A 19,496-nucleotide genomic window follows, 5' to 3' on the forward strand; every position below is an offset into this window, starting at 1 on the left:
GTAATGGGAGTTACCTCCTACTGTTATTCATGGATAGAGAGCATCCTGTTAGTCTTCAGTCAGATGTGATGTGGTCAATGAAAAGAAACCATACTAAACTTTAATTGCAGAACAGTAATTATTGTTCTTATTTATGAAATACTTGCTTTTCTAAACAAAAATAAAGGGAGCAGCTGTTTGCTGAATATATAGCAATTTCTCATTTCCTGCATTTTCTTTCAACATAGCAGAAAAACAAACTTGATTCTCAATGTTCTTTTCCACAGTAAACCAAAACTGATAAACCACAAATGCCCCCTGACGTTATTTCTGGCTTACAATGAAGTGTTAGTGCCCTTCCTTAGCTCTACACGGCATCGGCTACATAGAGATCAACAATGTAGTACTTTGCATTTTCCCTTACACCTAATTTGCCTTAAATATACCCAAGCCTAGTTGAATAACCATCCACCATCTTCCATACTAAAATTTCAGAAATTTCTCTTAAGATGTCGGTTTCGTAGACTCTGCACAAATCTGAATCCTTCTATTTTAAGTAGAAAAACGAATAATAATTCATAATGGAAAAATGCATATTATTATTAGATGAGTACTATAGGTATAATGTTTCTTAGAAATACCTAAAATAAAAAGCAGTATCACTTTTAACCTAATTATTTGGTGCTGCTATCAACATTTAAAACAAATAGGGTAAAAGTAACTTATTTCTTCTAAAAACCACACCGTCATCAACTCAGTACTTCCATTCAGTGGTTATGTTCAAAGTTTCCCAAAACAAATCAACTGAGACAAAAACCACCCAAAAGAAGTAAAAAGAATCATCAATGATTTCTATTATTTATGATTTATGTATTTTATGGCTAACCTTGGATGAGTTATAGAATGCATTGTGTGGGGTGTTCCAGGGTCATTAAGATTATGAAGATAAAGCTACTGCCCTCTAGGACTGCTCATTCTTGAAGCAAAGTTAGGGGTTATGGGTGCTCAAAGGCAAGAAAGAGCACTTCTTTTTGTGAGCCCCATGGAGAGGATGAGGGAATGGTTCATGATAGAGGTAGCTTGGCTTAAACTGAATAACAGGCAACTGCAGAAGCTAGGAAGGCGGAAAGGATTGCTTTAAGTAGACCAGTCAGTCTAGAAACAGACATAAAGGTGATTGAGTAAAGGCCACATTCATAAACACAAAGCAGCTTGGTTTGGCTGAAGCACTGGGTAAAGCAAATGGAGATTCTTCAACTCCCACATCTGTAAAATGGGGAGAATGCCCCAGTGCACAGACTATAGCAAGAATTCACAGAGTGTCTGCAATGTGTGAATAATCATAACTATCACCACAATCCCATACGCCAGGACTTTTACAGGGCTTTGCACCATCTCCACACAATAAACAAGAAACAGGTTTAATCCCCATTGATAGTCAAGTCTCAGGGAAGTTAATTGACTTGTGCAATGTTGAACAGCTGATGTCTGTCTCCAAAGTCTGTGCTCTTAACTACATCATACTATTAGCAAGTATTGCTTGGCAAATGTAAATACAAAAAAATGGAGGCAAAAGGGAAGGAGTATTTTCTAAATGTCCATGATATACCAAGAACTTTGTTATCTTAGAACTAAGATGCTAAGGTTTTACATACTTCACATCTATAACTATCCCTATCTATCTATCTATCATCATTTATGTTTCTTCTATTATTTCTTTTTTGAGCCCAAATTATGGTGGTCTTTGATGAAGCAAAGGAATCTGGAATCTGACCAACTTGAAAAGAAAAAGAATCAAAATACCAGAAAGAAGCTTTTATCCTCAAAATGGCTTCAATAATCAGAATGTGGCATTTGTATTATGGTGATTTTTAACATGGTTTGCAAAGTCCAGAATTAAATTCTAGAGACTAATATTATTTAATGCTTTTAAAAAATAAAAGGCAAAATTTTGTAAGGTCTCTGCAAGAACTGTGCATACACATACATTGTGTTGCTAATGCAAATGTTTACCAAAGTGTTTAGTCTTATCATTTAAACTAAGTAAATGTGTTCTTTAACAAAAATATGAAAATAAACCTGAAAGTAACTATAAGCCAATAACTTGGAACTTCAATGTAATTTTGTTATAAATAGTATGAATTTTATGCATTATAATATTATGGATTAGTAGGAATTAAAGTTTATGTGAAGTCGGCAAGAATCCACAGACTTACCATATTGAAAAGGACTTGGTGATCATTTCATACCTTCCCATATCCAAATTTTATGGAAGGAAAAAATGACTTTTCCAAGGCCTAGGGTCATGCAGCTTGGTAAGCTGCAAATACTCTTTTATCACTTCACTAAGCATAGAAGATATTTTAGTTCCATTTTTACAGACTTATGTGGGTAAATCTTCCTACATGTTTTCTGACTGGGTAGAATTAAATTGTGCCACCATGGGTCTTTTCCAATTTATGCCTTTATGCTTTCTGTATTTTAGCCTAATCCACCCCTGCTTTAGCAGTCATTGACCTTCAGGTACTACAAGTAAATAAGAAGACGCGAAACAAAAGAAATCGCTAAGCTTTCCTTATCTCACACTGACACAGCAGTGTCAACAATTCAAGTCTCTCTGAAAAATAATGAGTGAGAGTCAGTCATTCCAATTACCAAGGAAACAGGCAATGGAGATGATTTATAAACAGCATTTGGACATGGATTGTCTGGCATACATGAAAATTAGAACAAAATTAATGCCTTGTAATCTGGATATAGAAATTCACTTAGAATTTGAATTTAATGACTAAGAAAAACAAAGATTTTGATTAGCCAAGCTACTGAAACCCAAAGGGAAGAGCTTAGGTCATAACCACCTAAGGTCAATTGAGAAACTGGCTAATTTAGAACAAGTTCTGGAGTTTGCTTCCATTTCACATCCTTGCCAAATTAAAATTTAATTCCAGGCCCTAATAAGTTTCATAGGTAGAAGCATATAACTTTACCACCCATAATGGAAGGATACGGAACCATTCTCAAGCAACAACTCAAATGCACAGACCATTATATACTTATAATGGAAACTGTGTTATTTGACACCAACATGATGAAAGGCAATTCCTTGAAGTTGTGTGATCCTGATTTGGAGAAGCCCTTATGCATTGCCAGAGTGAAGTCAAAGGTGCCTATTAATCCTCTCTCCCCTTCCAAACGGCCTGTTTGCTAGAACAGGAGCCATTCTTTCTGATCAAGTACCCATATGGTATTTTTGAGTTTAGGTGTAAAGGACAGCACTACTGTGAGTTCTTGCTACCAACGGATTTACAAATTTGAAAGCATCTTTAGAATAGTAGAGTCACTCTAAGTTCTGCAAAAATGTAATGATTCCACAAGGTAAGGATGCAATATAACTTGGTTCAACAAACAAACAGAAACAAAGAGGAGGGGCAGCTCCAGACTATGGTTCCTTGGTATCTTCAGTAGTTTTTACGGTTATTTGCTAAACCTGTCAAAGTATTTATCCAAGACACAGTTTTTCAGCTGCTTAGCTTTCTTTTTACAATTATATCCTTTTGCTAGTATTTTTTAGTTTCATTGTAGTTAGGCTATTAATTCTGAAACCCCTCCCTTTAACCCACTGTGCTATGTGCTTCCCTTACATAAGGCGCTTTCCTCCAGATATGGTAGGAAAACAACATGCCTGCATCTCTAGCAGTGGCATTTATGATATTTTACACATACCATATAAGGGGAGCCTGTTTTAGCTCCATGACAGTACTTTTAATTCCCTTTCCAGAACATCAGTGCAGAAACTTTTGCTGCTCTCTGGTACACATTATTTAAGGACGCTGGGGGTCTGCTGCTTATCCTAGAATCACAGTTTTGTACGTAGATAGGAAAGCAAAGACCTATGTCCACTAATCCAGGTCATGAAGTATTTACCGGCTTTTCACTTCTTAACCTCAGCTGCTGATGAACTTTCTGGAGCTGAACCAAGGGACACAAAGCTGAATCGATTGGCCCTTTCTAGCGACTATTCCTTTCATCCTCTTTGCGTGTCTCCTCGGATGGGAGTTCCTTTTGTTACTTTCAAAGTTGGCAAAGCTGGCAGTCATCTTTTGGCCCTACAGCACTTTTTTTTAAGTCTCACATTAACTGAAATACCGTGGAGCAGGCTCATTCCCATCCACGGAAGATCTGCTGGTGAGAGCTCAAGCCGCTGTGCCTTGCAGCGATGTGGAGACCTCCTGTGCCTGCTTTTATCAGGACTCAGCTGGGGCTGCCATTCATTATTTGTGCATCCACTTGCCACCTGCCTCCTAGGTTTTCACTTCAGGAAAAACCTCCTCAGGTCCAGTTCTCTCTGTGCACAGCCTGCTTGTTCCAACAGAACATTCAGTCGCTTCCAGCAGGAAGGCCGCCTGGATCCTGGTTACTCGTTTGGCAGGACTCACATTTTCTAGGATATGATCTTGCTGCCCATCCTTAACTTTTGAATTGAGAATGTGATATTTAGGTCCAGAGAGGTTTTCTGCCTTTTCTTTCAACTCAAGATGCTTCTGTTTCTTTAAAACACTAATCCCTGTCTCAAAGCAGCTCTAGATTTTTAGATAAGGCTTTCAGGCTGGCCGATTTTGTAAGGCTCTCTTATATTCCATTTTAACTTTAATGTTTAACATCTGCAAAGTGCTCTGAGATGTTTTCCGGAGGATGCAATACATATCATTTGACTGATGGCTCAGTCAATGAGTGGTCCTTCCCAATGTTCCTCAAAATACTTCAAGTGAGCTTACAAATGCATCTTGTATCTTGTGTCCAAATTCTTCATTACCTCAAGAAACCCTCAAACTTCAAAATCAGACTTGAGACCACTTTTAAAGAAACATGAACTTTTTCTTTATTGTCAGCAATGCATATATAATGCCATATAGACCCTGTTTTTATGACATCCATAATATGATGCACTAATAAAATTATTGAGTGCTAATTTTTTAAATTGTAGGAATAAAGTAATCTTGGTTCATTAGAAGCAACTTAGTAAGAATGTGCTATTTCAAATTAAATATAAAATTCCTATGAACTACCAACTGTTTGGTAAAAATGCTACCCTGTTAATACTTAACTGTCCAAAATAATGAAACAGAATCATAGCACAGATGATTTAAAATAGCAGAAAATACAAAAAGTTTTTCTGTTTGATATTATATTGCATTTTGCATGGAATGAACCTAGTGAGAAGTATTTTACCAGTCACAATTTTTTTGTTGTTATTAAAATTACCTTCTGGAATTTGAGAGGCAGGGCGGGGTGGGGGGAGGGTCGTGGGGGAAGGGAGGGAAAAAATGAAAGAAGATGGGACCCCGGAGGGAGACAAACCATAAGAGACTCAATCTCAGGAAACAAACTGAAGGTTACTGGAGGGGAGGGGTCTGGGAGATGGACATTGGGGTGGGTATGTGCACTGGTGAGTGCTGTGAATTGTGTAAGACTAATGATTCACAAACCTGTATCCCTGAAGGAAATAATACATTATATGTTAATAAAAAAAAAAAAATGCCTTCCTCTGTCTGCATGAGCAGTTAGAGGCAGAGGAAGGAAGAGGAGAAATGCATGTGAAAGATGTGCCCTGTGACTCAAACACAAGGCGAAACACAAATCACTGGAAGTTGACCGCATTTGTCCATTGTTCTAAGAATCATAAATCATGTGGACTCTGAAATGTTATCTAAAACTTGCAAACTGAATTTACAGTGAAAAATATGAGTAGGGCAATATAAAACTCAATTGGAATTCTTAGAATTATCAGGATTCTGAGGCAAAATTACAGGGGTCTCTTATAAACAACTTTTCAGTGCACAAAATTTCTAAGAGAAGTGATCGAATTAAACTGACCTTTGAAATAAGAGCAAAATAAGGACCACAGATTGAAAAGAACTAATCAATGCTTACCATTAAACTTTTAAATTTTCTATTTTCTGCAATGTGAAAAAAGCCATCTCTTGTTAAAATCTTGATGTGCTTGGCTTCATTATTGTACCTGTGGGCAATGAATAACGTATGAATATAAATGTGTTTTTAATCAGTAGAAATCAATAATTACCAGAGGGCATGCCCCAATAAAATTATAGGAATTAATTCTGAAGACAAAATATATACCTATGCCAATACACTGGTGACAATAATTAACAAAATATATTTACTAGATTGGTTGAAGATACAACTAATATTTGAAGTGAGAAGGGGTTTTTTTGGTTTGGTTTGTTTTTTTTTTTTTTTTTTTTTTTTTTTTTACTAGATTGGTCAACTACTCAACAGAGTGACCAATTACTTTGCCCAATTTACTGAGCAAGTTCAGTTTGAGAATATAGAAAAACAAAATCAAAGAAGACAAAATCTAGTAACATATATTTTTAGACTTAACGAGAAACACACACATCAAATTACCAAAATATAATGTTATGAAAGAAATCTAATATGCCAATTAGTGGCCTATAACACTTAATACTGTTTTTCTAACAGATATTTTCAAGTATTAATGAACTGTCTGGATAGATGCATTATTTCTGCTGCAATTAGAACCTTGGTTTTTAACATCAGTGTTATATGTGTCAGATGGTCTATGCAATTATGAAAACAGGAAATCTATTTCTGTAAAAGTACTTGTCCTACTTACTTAATGCTAATTGCATATTCTCCTGACTCTTTGGTCCTGTGCCTCACAAGGTAAGTACTATTTACCCTATTAATAAGTTCAGTTTCTGCCTGCAATCTTTCCATTGCTCCAGCATACCTGAAAGAAAGAATGACACAGAAAGTCTGGGTAATATACCTGGAACAGAACCAAAGCTGAAAGTAAGTATCTGTCAAGATTTTAACTTAGTGGCAGATCGGAGCTGTTTTTACTTCGATACTAACTAATTACATTACTTCAAAAAAATAAGGCAAAAAAATGTCCTTTGAAAAGTGAAAAGCAAAGGCTCTACAAAGCTAGCATGGTGAAGTGAACAGCGCCTAATGCATAAAAAGCACCCAGTCAATATTTATCAAATAAATAAACGAGACAAAGAGAGGAGTGAGTAGGTATTGAGTTAGAGAGGGACTTACCAGGAGTTTGAGAACAAGAAGGAAAGACTTGTAAGGGAGGAACTACCATGTATAGGACATTTGCACAGAAAAGGTGAAATTTTAGAGGGGAGGGTGTAGGGGGTTTAGGTGAGCCTGGTGGTGAGTATTAAGGAGGGCACATATTGCATGGAGCACTGGGTGTGGTACATAAACAATGAATCTTGGAACACTGGAATAAAATAAAATAAAATTTTAAAAAAATTAACCAAATTTAAAAAATAAAAGGTAGATATTTTCAACAATAGAATTCTTCCTAAACTATCTTCACCTTATACATACCCAAATTCCATAACATTAACAGTAACAATCAATGTTAAGATCCAATGTTAAGATACTCTATAGCGACCCTTTCACATCAAATACATGTTTTACATTTAATGGCAAAATATAGCAGAGATTTTGGGCAATGAAAGTTAAAGGGAAAAATTTCACATCTCAAAACTCATGAATTAGTATTTCAAAACTTCACGAATTAGTATTCGAGAAAATTCTCTGATTCACACATAGACTAGGGTAAGTCAGTTTAAATACCCACCTTTAATTTATACCAAATGCTTATTTAAGATACAAAAGTTTGTTGAAGGAGGACATGTGAGATTTCTAGCAAGTATAGAAGGAGAGGCAAGGGCATTTTATGCAGATTGTACCTTGGGATAAAAGCATTTATGATAACCTATGAACTATTAGTACCTGGGATGTTCTGATCACTCTTCCATCTTATCTCTCACTTGTCTCCAACCTTCTTTCAGGTTCAGGAATTCACCAGCCTCTTTTTGGTCTTAAGAGTCTTCCCATAGACTGTTACTTCCTGTACAACACTCACCCAATCCACACACATTCCTTCTCATCACTCAAGCTTAGAGTGACCTTCTCTGACCATCTCATCTGAAGAATGTTGTCCTGCATCTTACACTTCACTCCATTATTCTTATTACACTATTGTAATCTCTCCATGGCACCTGCTGCAATTAGTATATAGTATATGCATTTTTGTCAAAGTAACACATGAACATAGCTTCTAAAAGTCAACTTGTGCTATAATAATAATGAAAAAGTAGCATTACCCCATCTAATTAGTTTTCTATCCCAAGTTCCATTTCAAGCATTTTATCTATTTTTTTAAAAAATCTGTGCTTGCATATTTCTAAATAATCAAACTACAATTTCTTAATTTATTAATTTTAGGTGTCAGGAAGGAAAATCATTTTCTTCTCCATTCATGCTCATTCCTTAATGGTGCTTCTCCTCACTCTTGTTTCCGTAACCTCTACAAAGCCAAGCCATCATCTGGCCCAGTTTTTCACGTTTTCATAGTCAAAGAACATCTGACATCCAAAAAACAATTCCTCAAGTTTTTGTTCGCTAAACCTTGTCTTTCAAATTCTCTCCAGATTCTCCAAGAGAATGATAAACCCATGAGTAATACACTTCTCAACACCATATACTGAACCTGTCCGGTTTTTTTTCTACAGAGACATTCATTTCTTCCAGACCCTCTTGGTCTAGTCACTACTACTTGCTCTCTAAGCTGAATTTTTATAGTATTGGGACATCCCATTGGTTTCATTCCCTGGATTCTCTATCTCCCTCTTTATTGGTTTATTAGCTCATCCTTCAGCTTCCTATAAGTGGATACATGGGTTGTAATACTCAGAAAGCCTCCCATCCAGAAAAACATTTTTAGTTTACTTGATATTTAATTGAGAATTTGTCTGAGTATACAATTCTAGGTGAGAAATTACTTTCCTTCTCAGATTTTGAGACATTGTCCTATTGTCTTCTCACTGGCAATTGAGCGCCATTCTGATTCTTTGTATGTGATCTAATTTCTTTTTCCTCCCTGGAAGCTTTCAGACTCTGTTTGCTCTATATTGTAAAATTTCATGGTAACGTGCCTTCCACTTAAATGCCATACGTTTTACTTCAATACTGTCCTGGGTTCTCAGTGGCATCTTTGATTTCGAGCCATATATCCTTCAGTTCTGGGAAAAATTTGCCTTATTTTTTTTTTGACAATTGTTGCTCTGTTTTCTCTTTCTTGAGTTCCCACTAAACAAAGGCTGTGCCTCCTGGATCAACTGTCTAATTTCCCTATCTTTTCTTCCATATTATCAAATTATTTCTCTGATTTTCTGGAGGATTTGCTCAACTTTATTTTCCAACTCTACTACTTAATAATGTAATTTAGAATAACTCTTTCTTGTTCTCTGATTATCCTTTTATAAAACATCCAGATCACTTCCATAGGTAATGTCCTCTCTTAATTCTGAGAATATAAATTAAAGGCTTAAAAAGTAAATCTTTCTTCTGCTCATTCTAATGTCTGCCTTTTCCTTATTTCTTTTCCCCATTTATTCAATTTGCTCTCTAGTTCAAGGCTTTTCTCAAATGCCTAGTTACTCTTTGTTGCCTGTTTATACTTGGGAGAGAGGCATCTCAGTGGGGGTGGGGAGCACCGAAGCAGACTCGCCAGGTAGGAACATAATCATTTGGCAAGAATGTGATTCATGGGGCTGGATGATATCCAAATGATTTTCAGATTTTTTTTTTTTTTAACCGAGTCTATTCAGTTCCTTTAGAGAAAAATCTTCCAGATTCCTGTCTGTATGCAATGAGAGGATAGTCTGTGTGTATTAGACCCAGCTGTCATAGTATTGGAACTGAGCTATATAAAGGACCTGAGGATCGTCATCATTCTTTGCAGACTTTCCTTAATTTGACTACTCCACAGCATAGCATCTCCCTCAATCTCTGCTGGCATTGCTCTTTCTAAGTGTAAGCCCTACATGGCTCAGTTTTTCCCACATAATAAACCTTCTAATTCCACTGTCTCCTGCTATGGTAGGGGAAAAGTAAGTTGTCTATTTGGAGAATGGGGTAGGAATCTTGGCATCTGCATCCTGTTCTTCATATGGATTTTCAGATAGTTCCCCAGTTTTAAGCCCGATGTCTCATCCCTGCCTGCAGCATGTGTACCCACCCCCCTCCCCGCCCGCCAACACATACACACAATCAGACTACATACAAAGAATCAGAAATCAGAATGGTCTCTTCCCACCATCTTGGAACTGTGGAGGTCTGCTGGGAAAAGGACTCCTAAATCAACAAATATGACTGGAAGGCTGTGGTCCAAGGCTGTTTTTGCTGTCTAGAAAGTGGGGCCTCCAGAACCCGAGGAAGCACACAGCTCTTCCTAAAATTGAAGGGGTTTATGCTCAAGATGAAACTGAATTCTAGGCAGAGATGTGCTTACGTGTACAAAACAAAAAGCAATACAATGACTCTTGGTGACAAATGGAACAAAACCAGAGTAATCTTGGGAAAAGTAATTCAGGCTCATGGAAACAGTGACATGGTTCGTGCCAAATCCCAAAGCAACCTTCCTACTAAAGGCACTGGCCACAGAATCCATTTGATGCTGTACCCCTAAAGGATTTAGATTTACTGAAAAGTAAATAAATAAAGCTGTAGATTTATTCTCTTGGAAAGGAAGGGAGGGAGAGAGGGAAGGAGGGGGAGAGAGAGAGAAAGAAAGGAAATAAATCGGAATGGCATTGAGTTGGAAGTTAGAAGACAATAGAGCAATGTCTGAAAATCTGAGATGCAAAATAGTTTCTCACCTAGAATTCCATACCCAGGCAAATGAAAATAATCACCTTGATTCTACCCAAGAGACAAAGTTTACCTTGTGAGAGTAACTTGTTTTTAAATGGAGATGTAATGAATAGACAATGCAGTTGGTGGATATCCAACTTCTTGATGACTTGAGAACCACATGTCATCATTCAGCATCATTTTCTCTAAACAGTGTAGTATTTCCAAAATTGGAAGTTTCCATTTCTGATATTCTTGACCATTTTGTCCCCCAGCAGAAAGCATTTCCCATGAAACTGTTTAGTGTGAATAAACTAAGTTGCTCAAGAGAAAGAAAAAAAGCAATTTAAAAATTTTACTATGAAATATCTTTATTTGTTCCTGTCTTCAAGGCTCTTCCCTTATCTGAGCATTTTGATTTTTATCATCATTAGGAACAATACTATTCTAAGTCATATTTTCAATAGAATTTTACATATCTACAAGGGTGCATTTTAAAATAAAGTACTCAAAAACTAATCTCCTGTACTGGGAACCATTCAAGGCACAAGAGATTAGTTTTTTCAGTTTATTTTTTCTTTTTCGGTTTATTTCTTTTTCTTCTTTCTTCTTCTTTTTATTTTTTTTCTATTTTCTTTTCAGTTTATTTCATGAAATCCATGTAGTTTGTGGCATTAGTATTTATCTTTAAAATCATTACCCTCATAACTACTATGCCTAGTTATGTGCAAAATAATAAAAGAAAAGAGAAGGAAGCTGATCACCATACTCTCATGATTTTATCAGCTTCTGGTGGTGTTCCCTTTGATTATCCTTGCTACCAGCTCTATTCTCCAAATTTAATTCCTGTCAAGATCATGGTTTTTAATTCCATGTGGTTCTAACCTCAAATTTATCTTTAACTAAGTAAAAATGTAGCTAAGCTTCCAAGTTCTATCAAAGCCTGCTATAATTTCTTCAGCAAGCTCAGGGAGGTCAGAGAAAGCTGGTAATAGCTACAGAGGGCAGACACGATGGTTGGGGAGACCAAGGGTGCTGATGGGAAGAATTGCATACTTTGGAGAGTGTAGTCCTATAACAACTGGGCATTTTCTATGCTTTGGTTATAGAATAGAAAATAATCAGAATGCTTTTTGTTTTAAATTTTTAAAAGATTTTATTTGTCAGAGAGAGAGAGAAAGAATGCACATGAAGGGGTGTGGCAGGCAGAGAGAGAGGGAGAAGCAGATGCCCTGCTGAACAAGGAGCCCATATGGGGCTTAATCCCAGGACCCTGGGATCATGACCTGAGCTGAAGGCAGGTGCTTAACTGATGGAGCCACCTGGACATCCCAAGAACACTTTAAAAATACAAGACATTTTAGGTGTTCTATCTACACCTGCAAACTAAACTAGTACTATAAACTCTCAGAATATCTCATTTATATACATATACTGATATCTAATTTGTATGCCTATACTTCATATCTAGAAAATAAAACAGATGCAGTCCTTTTAAGAGGAGCCAAACATAAAACTCAAGGAAACAATCATAAATAAGTTTTGTACTTAAAGAGTTTCGTACTTAAGAGTACGAAACTCATGTTTCGTACTTAAAGAGGCAATATGGCAATATACAGATGGCATAACTTGGAATCCCAGCTCCAGTGCTCACTATTTGCATGGCCTTAACCTTAGTTTCCTCATCTGTAAAGATAATAACAACCTTCCTCATAGAGATGTTGGAACACAAAACGAAATAAAACGTAAAATACTAAGCACATAGTAAGCGCTTGGTATATATTAGTCATTACCATCTATGATCACCACTATTCTGGATCCTAAACAGACTTTTTCCAGTTGAAGATATCACCTCCCCTTAAACTCATCATGTCTAAAAAGTAATAATCACCATCCCCTTTGCTTCCTTATTTCTATTAGTGATAATGTTAGCCTCTAAGTGATAAGCGGGCTCCATGTAGACCCAGAACATGAGACATGGATACATCTTGCTCCTTTCACGTTACAATTTACGATCTACTATCCTTTCTAGACTAATTTTTAGTTTCAGACAATGGAATCATATATTTTTTTCTCTGTTTCATGAAATCTACTCTTCGAAAATATAAGATACATATTTGCCTATGACTCACTCCTTTCTGTGACTGTTACAACTTTGAACTTAGTCAGGTGTGTGCATGCATACACACACACACACACACACACACACACACACACCCCACTCTGATGAAGTTATGGAAAGGTCAGCGATATATAAATTCATTATCGTGTTTTGTTGCATCTGAAAACACCTTTAGCCAGGACAAATAGAAATGGAAGGTGGTTTACTACCTCCATGTTTAAGGCATCCTCGAGCTAAGGTTATGGTATTTCAACTTAGCTGCATAAACATTTTTAATACTTACCAGGGTTGGCAAGAATAATCTACAGGTTTGGGCACCTAGGATATAAAAAGCCAAAAAAATAGATTAAGTTTACTTAAGGGAAGCTTTTAGGAATCAATCATTAATTCAGTTGCGCTGACTCAGCTCTATAAAACCCTAAATAGCACAGTCCTGGAACTATCCATTCGCAGTTTTATACAGAGTGAATCATAGTATATGTCAGATAAGTAGAAAATAATTCATTTCACTTTAATTCATTCTTTCATTCATTTTACCACCACTGTACCTCCAAGAGGAGAGATAACAGGAAAAATATGAACTGGAAGCTTTTGGTATTTATTTTCAAGCCAGTTTAATCCTACCACAAAAAAATTAAAATGAAAATGTTAGGAAACCCAAATAGCACTCTGCTTTCCCAGAAAACAGGCAAAGTAAAAATACATACTGGATGTACACTCTTATTTTGTATCACAAATTCTAACCTCTGATTTTGAAGTCTACCAACTGGCAAACCTTTTATTGATGAAAAATCATGGGAAATATTCATTTTTCCCTTTTCTCCTATGGAGCTTTGCAGAGGAGAACAATGTTACATTTGCTGTGCAAACAAAGAAAAAGAAAAAAAACTTCTAGTTGCTGATTATAACTAGAAAATGAACAAAGCCAAAGAAGGTACACCAATATTCCAAGAATAACAAAATACATACTATTAGAAGAGAACAAAGTTTATAGATTCTTAAGGAAAGACAAGGAGTATGAATAGTTTGTTTTATATTTAGAAATTTTCCATGAATCTCTGTTACCTTTAATTTTTTTTTTAATTTTATTTTTTATAAACATATATTTTTATCCCCAGGGGTACAGGTCTGTGAATCGCCAGGTTTACACACTTCACAGCACTCACCATAGCACAGACCCTCCCCAATGTCCATAATCCCACCCCCCCCAACCCCCCTCCCCCCATTAACCCTCAGTTTGTTTTGTGAGATTAAGAGTCACTTATGGTTTGTCTCCCTCCCAATCCCATCTTGTTTCATTTACTCTTCTCCTACCCCCTTAACCCACCATGTTGCATCTCCTCTCCCTCATATCAGGGAGATCATATGATAGTTGTCTTTCTCCGATTGACTTATTTCGCTAAGCGTGATACCCTCTAGTTCCATCCACGTCGTCGCAAATGGCAAGATTTCATTTCTTTCGATGGCTGCATAGTATTCCATTGTGTATATATACCACATCTTCTTTATCCATTCATCTGTTGATGGACATCTAGGTTCTTTCCATGCTTTGGCTATTGTAGACATTGCTGCTATAAACATTCGGGTGCACGTGCCCCTTCGGATCACTACGTTTGTATCTTTAGGGTAAATACCCAGCAGTGCAATTGCTGGGTCACAGTTCTATTTTCAACATTTTGAGGAACCTCCATGCTGTTTTCCAGAGTGGTTGCACCAGCTTGCATTCCCACCAACAGTGTAGGAGGGTTCCCCTTTCTCCGCATCCTCGCCAGCATCTGTCATTTCCTGACTTGTTAATTTTAGCCATTCTGACTGGTGTGAGGTGGTATCTCATTGTGGTTTTGATTTGTATTTCCCTGATGCCGAGTGATGTGGAGCACTTTTTCATGTGTCTGTTGGCCATCTGGATGTCTTCTTGGCAGAAATGTCTGTTCATGTCCTCTGCCCATTTCTTGATTGGATTATTTGTTCGTTGGGTGTTGAGTTTGCTAAGTTCTTTATAGATTTTGGACACTAGCCCTTTATCCGATATGTCATTTGCAAATATCTTCTCCCATTCTGTCAGTTGTCTTTTGGTTTTGTTAACTGTTTCCTTTGCTGTGCAAAAGCTTTTGATCTTGATGAAATCCCAATAGTTCATTTTTGCCCTTGCTTCCCTTGCCTTTGGCGATGTTCCTAGGAAGATGTTGCTGCGGCTGAGGTCGAAGAGGTTGCTGCCTGTGTTCTCCTCAAGGATTTTGATAGATTCCTTTCTCACATTGAGGTCCTTCATCCATTTTGAGTCTATTTTCGTGTGTGGTGTAAGGAAATGGTCCAATTTCATTTTTCTGCATGTGGCTGTCCAATTTTCCCAACACCATTTGTTGAAGAGGCTGTCTTTTTTCCATTGGATAATCTTTCCTGCTTTGTCGAAGATTAGTTGACCATAGAGTTGAGGGTCTATTTCTGGGCTCTCTATTCTGTTCCATTGATCTATGGGTCTGTTTTTGTGCCAGTACCATGCTGTCTTGATGATGACAGCTTTGTAATAGAGCTTGAAGTCCGGAATTGTGATGCCACCAACTTTGGCTTTCTTTTTCAATATTGCTTTGGCTATTCGAGGTCTTTTCTGGTTCCATATAAATTTTAGGATTATTTGTTCCATTTCTTTGAAAAAAATGGATGGTACTTTGATAGGAATTGCATTAAATGTGTAGATTGCTTTAGGTAGCATAGACATTTTCACACTATTTATTCTTCCAATCCAGGAGCATGGAACATTTTTCCATTTCTTTGTGTCTTCCTCAATTTCTTTCATGAGTACTTTATAGTTTTTTGAGTATAGATTCTTAGCCTCTTTGGTTAGGTTTATTCCTAGGTATCTTATGGTTTTGGGTGCAATTGTAAATGGGATGGACTCCTTAATTTCTCTTTCTTCTGTCTTGTTGTTGGTGTAGAGAAATGCAACTGATTTCTGTGTATTGATTTTATCTCCTGACACTTTACTGAATTCCTGTACAAGTTCTAGCAGTTTTGGAGTGGAGTCTTTTGGGTTTTCCACATATAGTATCATATCATCTGCGAAGAGTGATAGTTTGACTTCTTCTTTGCCGATTTGGATGCCTTTAATTTCCTTTTGTTGTCTGATTGCTGAGGCTAGGACTTCTAGTACTATGTTGAATAACAGTGGTGATAACGGACATCCCTGCCGTGTTCCTGACCTTAGCGGAAAAGCTTTCAGTTTTTCTCCATTGAGAATGATATTTGCGGTGGGTTTTTCATAGATGGCTTTGATAATATTGAGGTAGGTGCCCTCTATCCCTACACTTTGAAGAGTTTTGATCAGGAAGGGATGCTGTACTTTGTCAAATGCTTTTTCAGCACCTATGGAGAGTATCATATGGTTCTTGTTCTTTCTTTTATTGATGTGTTGTATCACATTGATTGATTTACGGATGTTGAACCAACCTTGCAGCCCTGGAATAAATCCCACTTGGTCGTGGTGAATAATCCTTTTAATGTACTGTTGAATCCTATTGGCTAGTATTTTGGCGAGAATTTTTGCATCTGTGTTCATCAAGGATATTGGTCTGTAGTTCTCTTTTTTGATGGGATCCTTGTCTGGTTTTGGGATCAAGGTGATGCTGGCCTCATAAAATGAGTTTGGAAGTTTTCCTTCCATTTCTATTTTTTGGAACAGTTTCAGGAGAATAGGAATTAGTTCTTCTTTAAATGTTTGGTAGAATTCCCCCGGGAAGCCATCTGGCCCTGGGCTTTTGTTTGTTTGGAGATTTTTGATGACTGTTTCAATCTCCTTACTGGTTATGGGTCTGTTCAGGCTATTTCTTCCTGGTTCAGTTGTGGTACTTTCTATGTCTCTAGGAATGCATCCATTTCTTCCAGATTGTCAAATTTGTTGGTGTAGAGTTGCTCATAGTATGTTCTTATAATTGTCTGTATTTCTTTGGTGTTAGTTGTGATCTCTCCTCTTTTATTCATGCTTTTATTTATTTGGGTCCTTTCTCTTTTCTTTTTGATAAGTCTGGCCAGGGGTTTATCGATCTTATTAATTCTTTCAAAGAACCAGCTCCTAGTTTCGTTGATTTGTTCTATTGTTTTTTTGGTTTCTATTTCATTGATTTCTGCTCTGATCTTTATGATTTCTCTTCTCCTGCTGGGTTTAGGGTTTCTTTCTTGTTTTTTCTCTAGCTCTTTTAGGTGTAGGGTTAGGTTGTGTACCTGAGACCTCTCTTGTTTCTTGAGAAAGGCTTGTACCGCTATATATTTTCCTCTCAGGACTGCCTTTGTTGTGTCCCACAGATTTTGAACCGTTGTGTTTTCATTATCATTTGTTTCCATGAATTTTTTCAATTCTTCTTTATTTTCCTGGTTGACCCATTCATTCTTTAGAAGGATGCTGTTTAGTCTCCATGTATTTGGGTTCTTTCCAAATTTCCTCTTGTGATTGAGTTCTAGCTTCAGAGCATTGTGGTCTGAAAATATGCAGGGAATGATTCCAATCTTTTGATAACGGTTGAGACCTGATTTAGGACCGGAAATATGATCTATTCTGGAGAATGTTCCATGTGCACTAGAGAAGAATGTGTATTCTGTTGCTTTGGGATGAAATGTTCTGAATAGATCTGTGATGTCCATCTGGTCCAGTGTGTCATTTAAGGCCTTGATTTCCTTGTTGATCTTTTGCTTGGATGATCTGTCCATTTCAGTGAGGGGAGTGTTAAAGTCCCCTACTATTATTGTATTATTGTCGATGTGTTTCTTTGATTTTGTTATTAATTGGTTTATATAGTTGGCTGCTCCCACGTTAGGGGCATAGATATTTAAAATTGTTAGATCTTCTTGTTGGACAGTTCCTTTGAGTATGATATAGTGTCCTTCCTCATCTCTTATTATAGTCTTTGGCTTAAAATCTAATTGATCTGATATAAGGATTGCCACTCCTGCTTTTTTCTGATGTCCATTAGCATGGTAAATTCTTTTCCACCCCCTCACTTTAAATCTGCAGGTGTCTTCAGGTTTAAGATGAGTTTCTTGTAGGCAACATATAAATGGGTTTTGTTTTTTTATCCATTCTGATACCCTGTGTCTTTTGATTGGGGCATTTAGCCCATTAACATTCAGGGTAAGTATTGCGAGATATGAATTTAGTGCCATTGTATTGCCTGTAAGGTGACTGTTATTGTATATTGTGTCTGTTCCTTTCTGATCTACTACTTTTAGGGTCTCTCTTTGCTTAGAGGACCCCTTTCAATATTTCCTGTAGAGCTGGTTTGGTATTTGCAAATTCTTTCAGTTTTTGTTTGTCCTGGAAGCTTTTAATCTCTCCTTCTATTTTCAATGATAGCCTAGCTGGATATAGTATTCTTGGCTGCATGTTTTTCTCGTTTAGTACTCTGAATATATCATGCCAGCTCTTTCTGGCCTGCCAGGTCTCTGTGGATAAGTCTGCTGCCAATCTAATATTTTTACCATTGTATGTTACAGACTTCTTTTCCCGGGCTGCTTTCAGGATCTTCTCTTTGTCACTAAGACTTGTAAATTTTACTATTAGGTGATGGGGTGTGGACCTATTCTTATTGATTTTGAGGGGGGTTCTCTGAACCTCCTGGATTTTGATGCTTGTTTCCTTTGCCATATTGGGGAAATTCTCTCCAATGGTTCTCTCCAATATACCTTCTGCTCCCCTCTCTGTTTCCTCTTCTTCTGGAATCCCAATTATTCTAATGTTGTTTCGTCTTATGGTGTCACTTATCTCTCAAATTCTCCCCTCATGGTCCAGTAGCTGTTTGTCCCTCTTTTGCTCAGCTTCTTTATTCTCTGTCATTTGGTCTTCTATATCGCTAATTCTTTCTTCTGCCTCATTTATCCTAGCAGTGAGAGCCTCCATTTTTGATTGCACCTCATTAATAGCTTTTTTGATTTCAACTTGGTTAGATTTTAGTTCTTTTATTTCTCCAGAAAGGGCTTTTATATCTCCCGAGAGGGTTTCTCTAATATCTTCCATGCCTTTTTCAAGCCCGGCTAGAACCTTGAGAATGGTCATTCTGAACTCTAGATCTGACATATTACCAATGTCTGTATTGATTAGGTCCCTAGCCTTTGGTACTGCCTCTTGTTCTTTTTTTTGTGGTGAATTTTTCCGCCTTGTCATTTTGTCCAGATAAGAGTATATGAAGGAGCAAGTAAAATACTAGAAGGGTGGCAACAACCCCAGGAAAATATGCTTTAACCAAATCAGAAGAGATCCCAAATCGTGAGGGGGGAGAAAGGGGATAAAAAGAGGTTCAGAAAGAAGAAGAAAAAAAAAAAAAAAGAAAGAAACAATTAAAAAAAGAAAACCAATAAGGAAAAAAATATAAAAAGGAAAAAAATATATATATATTAATAAACTAGTTAAAAAACGTTAAAAAAGAAAAGGGTAAAAGTTAAAAAAATTTAGCAGAAGAAGAAAAATAAATTGAAAAAGGAAAAAAATTAAATTAACTGCAAGGCTAAAGAATCATGGGGAGAAAGCCATGAGTTCCGTGCTTTGCTTTCTCCTCCTCTGGAATTCCACTGCTCTCCTTGGTATTGAAACTGTACTCCTTGGTAGGTGAACTTGGTCCTGGCTGGGCTTCTTGTTGATCTTCTGGGGGAGGGGCCTGTTGTAGTGATTCTCAAGTGTCTTTGCCCCGCGCGGAGTTGCACCGCCCTT

The 19,496-nt window shown here is 37.0% G+C and overlaps 1 protein-coding gene and 1 pseudogene across 1 annotated transcript in view; one reads left to right on the forward strand and one right to left on the reverse strand.

Annotated features, from left to right (window-relative positions):
• The window catches only part of LOC111142837 (vav guanine nucleotide exchange factor 3), a 367,424-nt gene that overhangs the window by 23,268 nt on the left and 324,660 nt on the right, over positions 1–19,496 (reverse strand). Inside the window, exons 22-24 of the mRNA XM_022496164.1 lie at positions 13,086–13,120; positions 6,635–6,751; positions 5,911–5,998 (exon numbers count right to left, since the gene is read on the reverse strand). Coding sequence (XP_022351872.1) covers positions 5,911–5,998; positions 6,635–6,751; positions 13,086–13,120 — 240 coding nt within the window. The remainder of the gene's footprint in view (positions 1–5,910; positions 5,999–6,634; positions 6,752–13,085; positions 13,121–19,496) is intronic.
• LOC111142838 lies at positions 10,068–10,525 on the forward strand (annotated as a pseudogene).

This window comes from Enhydra lutris, unplaced genomic scaffold (genome assembly GCF_002288905.1).
Source record: "Enhydra lutris kenyoni isolate GAN:26980312 unplaced genomic scaffold, ASM228890v2 scaffoldscaffold9, whole genome shotgun sequence".
Classification (NCBI taxonomy): domain Eukaryota; kingdom Metazoa; phylum Chordata; class Mammalia; order Carnivora; family Mustelidae; genus Enhydra; species Enhydra lutris.